General features: G+C 40.5%; 1 protein-coding gene across 1 annotated transcript in view; it reads right to left on the bottom strand.

The window, feature by feature from the left end:
* Nucleotides 1-153: 153 nt before the first annotated feature.
* Nucleotides 154-8693, bottom strand: part of LOC119745907 (dynein heavy chain 5, axonemal-like) — a 79355-nt gene continuing 70815 nt past the window's right edge. The window contains exons 81-91 of the mRNA XM_038222589.1: nucleotides 7933-8130; nucleotides 7352-7546; nucleotides 6909-7125; nucleotides 6221-6351; nucleotides 5348-5365; nucleotides 4278-4395; nucleotides 3894-4057; nucleotides 3641-3757; nucleotides 2907-3122; nucleotides 1913-2074; nucleotides 154-1574 (exon numbers count right to left, since the gene is read on the bottom strand). Coding sequence (XP_038078517.1) covers nucleotides 1248-1574; nucleotides 1913-2074; nucleotides 2907-3122; nucleotides 3641-3757; nucleotides 3894-4057; nucleotides 4278-4395; nucleotides 5348-5365; nucleotides 6221-6351; nucleotides 6909-7125; nucleotides 7352-7546; nucleotides 7933-8130 — 1863 coding nt within the window. The 3' untranslated portion in view covers nucleotides 154-1247. The remainder of the gene's footprint in view (nucleotides 1575-1912; nucleotides 2075-2906; nucleotides 3123-3640; nucleotides 3758-3893; nucleotides 4058-4277; nucleotides 4396-5347; nucleotides 5366-6220; nucleotides 6352-6908; nucleotides 7126-7351; nucleotides 7547-7932; nucleotides 8131-8693) is intronic.

The raw sequence follows: 8693 nt of genomic DNA, 5'->3' as shown, positions 1-8693 counted from the left end.
TAGCCTCAATTAACTCAGCAGATTCAACTACTTCACAAAATTCTAGAAATTTATCTAACCTCATGGATCATAGGGGGAGTGGGGGGGGGGGGGGGGGGGTGGGGCTTAAATAGTTATTCTTTAAGGAACACATCAATCAAAAAGTGATTTTTGAAACTGTACAAACATTTTTGTTTTATTAAGTTCAACAAAATTTCAATTTGAACAACAAACCAAACAATAACATATTATATCATGTAAAAAAATTCTCATCATTTAGACGGAATAGCAAGTTCCACAGTTTGTTGACAACTGTTCAAATATTCAATAATTCAATAAATCAGGTTATTTTTGTTTAAAGGTAATTGAAAATGTGCACCATCATCGTGCTTGATCGAGATTTTCCAGAAGTAGATTTTATGAACAGTGATTAATAAACAACTGAATGTTTGTCCTCATAAAATAAATAGAATTCCAAATAGATTGAAGTGGACGGAAAGGAACAAATCTTTTATATCTACAATATTTACAACAATTTTTTGTTATTCAATAATTTCATTTCCAAGGATTCAACGGAATGCTCAAGTAAAAATTATTAAATTGTTTGTTATTAATTAGTGAAAAAATATTTCATTCAACAAGTACAGAAAAATCATAAAACACCAGAATATTCAACAATATTATGCATTCCCCAAACCATACTTTAATAAACACATTTATCAAGAAACGTTTATCACTCATTTTACAATAAAATATATTTTACAAATTATTGAAAGTTTTTGCAAAAAATTTGCAAATGTAGAAAAAAAGAAATTTATTGGACGGAGGCACTTCTTAATATCCAAGTTCTCAGAACATGTCTTATAATAAAACAACTCAATATACTGGACAATATGCAAATTTGAACTTTAACTGGCTTGATGTATACTTCAGAAGGGGCGGAGCATAAGAGGCCGAACAGAAGGGGGTTCTTGAAGGGAATCTGTAGTGGTCAAGGTTACAACTGACCACTCTAATACGGCCATAGTGGTAGCCATCCTCCTCAATGCCCACTCAGTGGATGAGGGGCGGGGCTTAAGTGGTAGAATATGGGAGGGGGTTTAATGCATCGGTACTGATCGGTCAAGGAATGCAAGTGACCACTCTAATATGGCCACCATCCTTCTCAATGCCCACTCAGTGGCTGAGGGGCGGGGCTAAGGTGGTAGAATATGGGAGGGCGGTTTAATGCATCGGTACTGATCGGTCAAGGAATGTAAGTGACCACTCTAGTAGGGCCGTATTGTGGCCGCCATACCCCTCAAAGCCCACTTAGTGGCCGACACGTTGTCGTGCCTGACGTCCATCGTAAACACAGGCTCCCGTGAGCTGACCCGCGTTGGGTAGACGGGGCAGTTGAAGGTCTCCGCGGCTTTCTGCGGGTCGTTGAGGGCGGGCTTCTCGCTCTGCGGCATGCAGAGGACGTGGACGATGGGTAGAGGGGTGGGGCCGTGGCGTGGGGGTGTGTCTTGTAGCTCGCCTGTCGTCTTCTCCCAGGTGCAGCCCCAGATGTAGATGCCATAGACGAACATGCCCTCTTGGGGAGGGTCTCGCACCTGAAAGGGGGGGGGGGGTTGAGGGAGAATAAATTAGAAACTTTTACTGACCTATGATGAGTTATGATTAACTTATGACTGAATGTAATTGGCTTGAGACTCAGGCTGACTTATGATTGACTTGTGATTGACTCGTGATTGACTTGTACGTGATTGACTTGTGATTGACTTATGATCCCTTGTACTGACTTGTGACTGACCTCGGACTTGTGATGACTTGTGACTGACTTGTGATTGACTTGTGATTGACTTGTGATTGACTTAAAGTGGCTTGTGATGGCCTGTAATGGGTTATGATTCAACTGTGATTGACTTCTGATTGAACTATGATGACTCACGTGATCTTTATCTCTGGCTGTGATCTCCGTCTGGAAGACAAACGGTTCCACCTGGGTGGTGCTGCTGCCGTAGGAACGGATCGCATCTTGGCGCAGCAAGGCAAGAAGGCTCTTGGGATGGAAGAAGGCTCCTAACCAGTAGGCTGGGAACTTATCACGACCCTGCGCAGAAATGAAACAAAAATAATGGTAGGTTTAATTTATAAACAAGGATATGCCCTATGTTGGTGAAGTTTTACGGCAAGCTCCATAAAAATCCCCTCCAAATGTGGCAACAAAGTGATATACTTCTAGCAGTTTGACAATCCACACCATATGTTGAAGCCAAAAGCAATTCTAACACTATATCAGAAAACATGGATTATCACGCCAGATGATGAAATAGGTGACAATTCTCAGACCTGACCGGTTTAAATGAGTTCACTAGCCAAGGTAATCCATATCAGATGGTAAAAGCAGTGACAAGCCTACAGCTAAACCAGTTTAAAGGATGAACTAATCTGATTGCCAACCATACAGATTTTGAAACCAATAAACATTTTACAACAGCTCTGGTGCAGAGGTTAGTCCATGCTACACATTCAGACTAATCTAAAGCCTAACCGGTTTTAATAAATACAGTGAAATCCCGATAAGTCAGACTCTGATAACTCAAAACAACTGTTAAGTCAAACAAAGAATCCATTCCCTTCAGTAGTATAACAATGACGTACAATGTTAACCCTGCTTAACTCAAAACTCTGCTTAAGTCAAATTTTAAACCTGTTCCCTTGAGGTATGGCTTATCGAATTTCCGACGTAAGTTATTTATTAAAACCAGTAATCAGAAAAATAATTCCAGAAACATAAATCAATAACAACTGTCCATCTAGTTATCCTTTGGTAATCCGTCTGTTTTAACTAACCTTTCCAATCTGTTTTAACTAAACTTTCCAATAATCCGTACCAGATACCAAACGAGTCTAAGTTAACCTGGTTTAACTGGTTAACTAACCTGTATGATAATCCGTTCCAGGTGTTGACAGCGCTGGGACAGGTCGTTCAGGAACTGTCCCAGGGGCCAGTTGATGGGCGGCATGGAGTCGCCGGCCAGGTCACACCAGTGGGCCGGGATGCGATGATGGTAAAGGTCGTCCGCGATTGAGATGAGCATCTCTGACATCTGGTCACCGAAGACTTCCGTTGGCTTCTCCGTTAGGGCTTTCAGTTTCTGCAAGGAAAAAAATGATTTCATGAGAGAAAATGTTTTTCAAACTTGTCTTTGGTGGATTTTGAATTTTTTTTTTTCATTTGGTATGGGCTTGATAATGATTTTGCTTTTAGAACAGACAGGCCTGGGCCACTAACAGAATGCGAGTTTCAACCATAAGGGGTTCAAAATCACAAGATTTTTTTTAAAACAGCCACTTCCAGCCAAACTTCACATCAAGGATTAACTTGTTACTATACTAAAAACACAATCATTTCTTTCTTTTCTAGCACCCTGTGTGATTTTGGATTTTCAAGGCCCTCTTCCAAGATGGAAATTTGAAGGAAAAAATTATGAATTTTGGATGAAACATATAGATAAAAATATATGTTCTGCTAAAGACTGTGTCAATTTGAAATGTTCTTCAAATATTTTTAAAAAATACTTGGGTATGTGAGGGAAAATGATCTCATAGACTCTTATCCTTTTTTTGACAACTTTTATTCAGGAAACATCTTGTAACTGTCGTTCTTTTTTACCTGTAGAGATGTTTTGATGTCCGTCAGCAGCTTGAGCATGAGGTCAATCTCTCGCAGGATGAAGCGATTGAAGGGTGTGTCCCCGCCTGTCTTGCGAACACGCTCGGTAACGTAATCCTGCAACGATGTCGAAAAAGGAAGATTTAGGAACAAGTAGAGAATTTCGCTTTGGAAAAAGTGTAAGTTTCTAGCAATCTCATTGTAAGATTAAACAGCGCCCTCTGGCGTTCACGCACGGAGGCGATTAACTCACCCTGTTCCAGCCCCTGGGGACCTTGTTTAACATCGTGTGGCAGATTTCCCACAATTCCAGCTCCTTCCTGTTCTGCACGGCCGAGACGCTGGCGCTGGCGTACACGCCCATGGCTGCAATGTTGGGGTACATGGCACTACCGTTCACACTGGCAACTGACGGACCTTGGAGAAAAAAAAGGGAAAATTGAGTTAAATCAATTTTCTACAGCAGTAAAAAAGTTTTCCAAAAATTGTTTTCTCCACATCGTTTCAAAATTTTTAAAAGGTGGTTTTCCAACAACAACGTTCCAAATATTACCACTTTTCCAAAAGAACCTCCTTTTTTACTCTTACCAGGGTTTAATAGTTCCTTTGTAAGGCGTGTCAGAGATTAATTGGTTACCTTTGAAGGGCGTGGCAGGGCGTGGCTGCAGCACGTGGCAGAGTGTGTTGGAGGATGGCATAGAGTCTAGTATGGCATTCAGACGAGTGTAGATGTACTGATCGTCACCAACCGTGGTCTAAAAAAAAAGGGAAAAAAGACTTAAACTTGCAACAGACTAAACTGATAAAAGCATCAATTTGACAAAGGATTGGGTGATATTAGAGTACGGTACATAACATGGGAAAAAAAAGTTAAAGGCATAAACAAGTGAAACACAACATGCAAATGAGAGGAGTTAAAACATTGAAGAATAAAAATAATGTTTGAAAATGTTACAATTGTGAATATGCAGCATGCAACCAAAAAACAGTAAACCTAAGTGAAGCATTCCCATTTAAAAAAAATTCTGACATTGTAGATCATTTTCAATATGTGTTTTCCATACCATGTAAAATCACAAATTTTCATTTGATATGCGAGTTTTATTTATTTATATATTTTTTAAATTTATTTCTAATTTTAACTGGGTAGCCCATTTAGTGGAATCCACTGATCTCCCATGGGGCCCAGTAAAGAGAAGACAATGTGAAGAAATTACAGTTTTTAGATGTGGGAGGAAAACGTCACTATTCTGAGGAAAACCCACGGAATCAGGTAGGGACTGAAACCCAATCCACACCATTGGCCCAGGCAGGAATCGAACCCGGGACACAGCGGTGGAAGGCGAGGAAAGTACCGCTATGCCAACCTGACTCACCAAGTTGTTATATCTATTAAAAACTGGTAATGTTAAGGTTTCAAATTTTTTTCACATTTTTTTCACATTTTTTTCAAATTCTTTTAGGGGCAGCCTGGTGGACTGTTTCTGGATATTTTTTTTATACTGGAAATTTTTTTTTATTAATTCACTTTAAAGCGATAAAAAAACAGGATCCCAGTTTTCGTCTTTTTTTCTTCTCAAATTGAAAAAAAAATAAAAATATGAAAACCAGACAAATCTGATTACAGTTAGTTCACAGCACACTGTTAGAATGGATCACACAGTTTTCAAAAAAAAATTATACATTTGTTTCTTTTTTATTTCTTACCATCAATCGTCCATCGTCCTAATAGACACAATGCAATGAAATCACAATGAAAAATTTAAAAAACAAAATATTACTGGCAGCAATTACTAAATTTTCTATTAGCTATATGCAAGAACTATTGAGGGCGGTATGCTAATTTTGCAGGGGAGTTTAGCTGTGCTAGCATCACTAAGTCATGCATTTTATGCAAATTGAACTGCAATGGTTTTTTTATTTAGCTTTTAAAAATTATTCTGCAATACTTTAATATGCAAAAGATGTGTTTTTTATGACACTAAATTCTGATAGGTTGTGATATTAATAGAGTTTAGCGAAGTGCGGCACTAAATGATTTCGTGTGCAATGAGGTTAACATTTATATTTCAACTTCAACATTTTTCAGGAAAACAATTAGACATTTCAGCAAAGTCCCACACTTGTTATTTGCCAACGATGATATTTTAGCACATTTGTTGTTATTTTTCATATTTTCAAAAAAATGCTCAATTATTTCCCCTACATTCATTATACTCTCGATTTGCCAAATCTTTCAAATAAGCAAATTTCCTTCAAACCCCCTACTCATTTTCGTAAAATAAGGTGTCGCTCGTTTGAAACTTGGCATTCCAGAGTGGCTTTGTACTACAGTATTCCAAAGTCTAGAATTAAGTTGGAGATCAACTGTTGCAAAATTGTAATGATTGAAACGACACCAGAGACTAATCAATGGAAACTTTGTACATTAAGGTTGCTTGTTCGAAACCAAATTCTATTGGGATCGACTTGAGTTGCTCTAAATACATTTTGGTTCGGTGAGATTCTGGAACGCCAGTTTGACGTAAGTGTTACACTCGGGCTTGTATGTTAACAACAAACTCTAGACATGGAACCTACCTCCATGGATGTGTGGATGTTACACGCCTCAGGCACGTCAAGGCTGTGGTTAGTGATGGACTCCAGCGATTGCATGATGGCCGTCAGACGAACGTTGTTGCTGAAGAACGCCGCCGGGATCTTGTAGCGTACTAAGACAGAGAGATTGTATGATTTATATTATTTATTAACCAACAAATAAAATTGATTAATAAAGCTGGTTCACACTCAGGCAAGCAGCTGAATTCAGTTACTCTACCAAACCAAATTTAGGGGAAGTGTGGCCAAGTGGTTAGGGTTTGTGACACATGATCAGAGGGTCAGGGGTTCGAATCCAGCTGATGGGCATATGTTGTGTCCTTGGGCAAGCCACTTCACCCCAACTTTGTCCTCTCTACCCAGGAGTATAAATGAGTACCAGCATTAGCTGGGGAGTAACCTGCAACTGGCATCCCATCCAGGGAGGGCAAAAATATTCTCAGTCATTTCAAGCCAAGGAAACCGGAGATAATGATTACCTCACACTCGCTATTGGGTCACAAGCTATGCAAATGAATAGTGAAATAAGTATTCTTTCGTTATTGTTAATCTCTTATCACTTGTAACTAGGATTCGTGATTCACTTTTGACTGAACTTGCGATGGACTCAACAAAAAAGGTTAGGAAGTAGTTCTCGGTCAATCATGTCAATTTTTGTCTTCAAGCTTACGTTTTGTTGCCTCGTACTCCCTCTTGACGGCGTTGGGCCCCACCCAGTAGTCCACCATGGCCGACAGGTTGGTCTGATCGTACTCGTCGGTCACGTGACTGCCGTAGATCAGCTCGGTGATGATGTAGCGCAGGCCGATCCAGGAGATTCCCTTCAGGCTCTCACCCTCTATGGTGGTGTAGTCCTTGAAAGGGTTGGCGGCGACTTGGATGGCCTCCTGGTGGGTAAAAGAGGGGTGGAAAGGGGGGCGTTGAGAGGATGAAGATCACCACAAATTTGGGAGTTCTTTTAAGGTATCTAGTAGGTTTGTTATCTTCCAACGTGATCTCTGGAGCATTCCATTTTCCATGAGCAAAATAGAATAATCCACGGGTCAACAATGACATTGATTCATCACTTCATAAAATCTGTTATTTTTTCCAAGAAGTTATTTAGGAACGTACGCTGATCTCGTTGAAGCCGAAGTCCATGGCGCCCGGCAGGTTCCACCCTGCGCGGCTGAAGCGCCCTCGTAGTCGGATGGTTGCGTGCAGCATGGCCAGGTTATGGAGTAAGGGAGGCCACTCGCTGCGTGAGCTCAGCTTGAGGGTGTCCGTGTCGATCAGGGCCATGGTGCGCTGGAGGCTGTCCTTCATGATCTGTGGAGAGATCGGAGGATGTGATGATAAAGAAAAAATAGTTTTGGACCTTTAACATCTCCCCCCTCAAAAAAAAAAAAGGGCAGCAACTTTACAAAGGCAAGTGACAAAAATAACTTTCTACAGAAAACAAGATTTGTGTGAAGATATCTATGCTATAGAAGTATATATAAACAGTACAAAACCTTAGCAAAATAAGAAAAAAAAGGTAAATTCTTATACATAAATAGCTCAAATACATCACACTTAAGATTCACTGATATCACTTGTGTGAGACCGAAACAAGCATGAAAACCACCAATAAAACAGCAATAACAAGGTTAAAAGTAATGATATATTGCATGTAAAAGGCCGCAGCCAAGCAATACCGACACCGTTTCACTCACCCTTGGCGAATCGACGACAACCTTGACGGCATACTGCAGCAGACGGACGGGGATGCTGGGGGCCATCTTGGCCGAGATCCACAGACGGAAGTTGGACTCGCTGATCTGGTGCTTGTGACTGCACTCCTTGAGGACGGTCTCCAAGGTGTTCAGGATGTGGGGTGAATTGTGGGCATTCTGCAGCAGCACCCAGTGACTCTGATATAAAGATAAGACGAAAAGTCAGGGTTCTAGATCCAACCGGGGGACAGAATTTCTTTTTTTAAAGAAACATAGCAAGTTATTTGGAAAAATCTGAATAAAATATAGTCTGTATTTTCGGACTTGAACTTCGGGTCTATCTCAAAAATGTTGAGAAAAACTTGCACAACTGTCTCTTTCATTGAGCAAAAGGGTGCTTTTATATGGATGTATGAGGGTGTATGTCACTGTCTGTGTCATCATTGCTATTTTGTCTATGCTCTGAGTAACTGCCACCACTTTCCCTCTTTCACTCTAAGGGTGAATGCATGGGTCTGTATGTGGGTGTGTGAGTATGTTAACACCGGCATTCGCGGACTAGGGACAAAGGGTTAGGGCACAAACAAAGGGTCCACTATTGACCGATAGTCCACGATTGAAATTCGTGTACAAAACCAAGGAGAGCTTTTGCTAAAAAGTACAAACAAAGGAATGAGGATTAGGGACAATATGGGGTCCAAAATTGGCGGTGTTTACAAAGATATGCGAGGGTGTGTGTGTAGGACTGTATCAGGGTGTAT

The sequence above is a fragment of the Patiria miniata genome, unplaced genomic scaffold (genome assembly GCF_015706575.1).
Source record: "Patiria miniata isolate m_02_andy unplaced genomic scaffold, ASM1570657v1 HiC_scaffold_7, whole genome shotgun sequence".
Lineage (NCBI taxonomy): Eukaryota > Metazoa > Echinodermata > Asteroidea > Valvatida > Asterinidae > Patiria > Patiria miniata.
The sequence above is the reverse complement of the archived record's forward strand: the minus strand, read 5'-3'. Positions and strand labels throughout refer to the sequence as shown.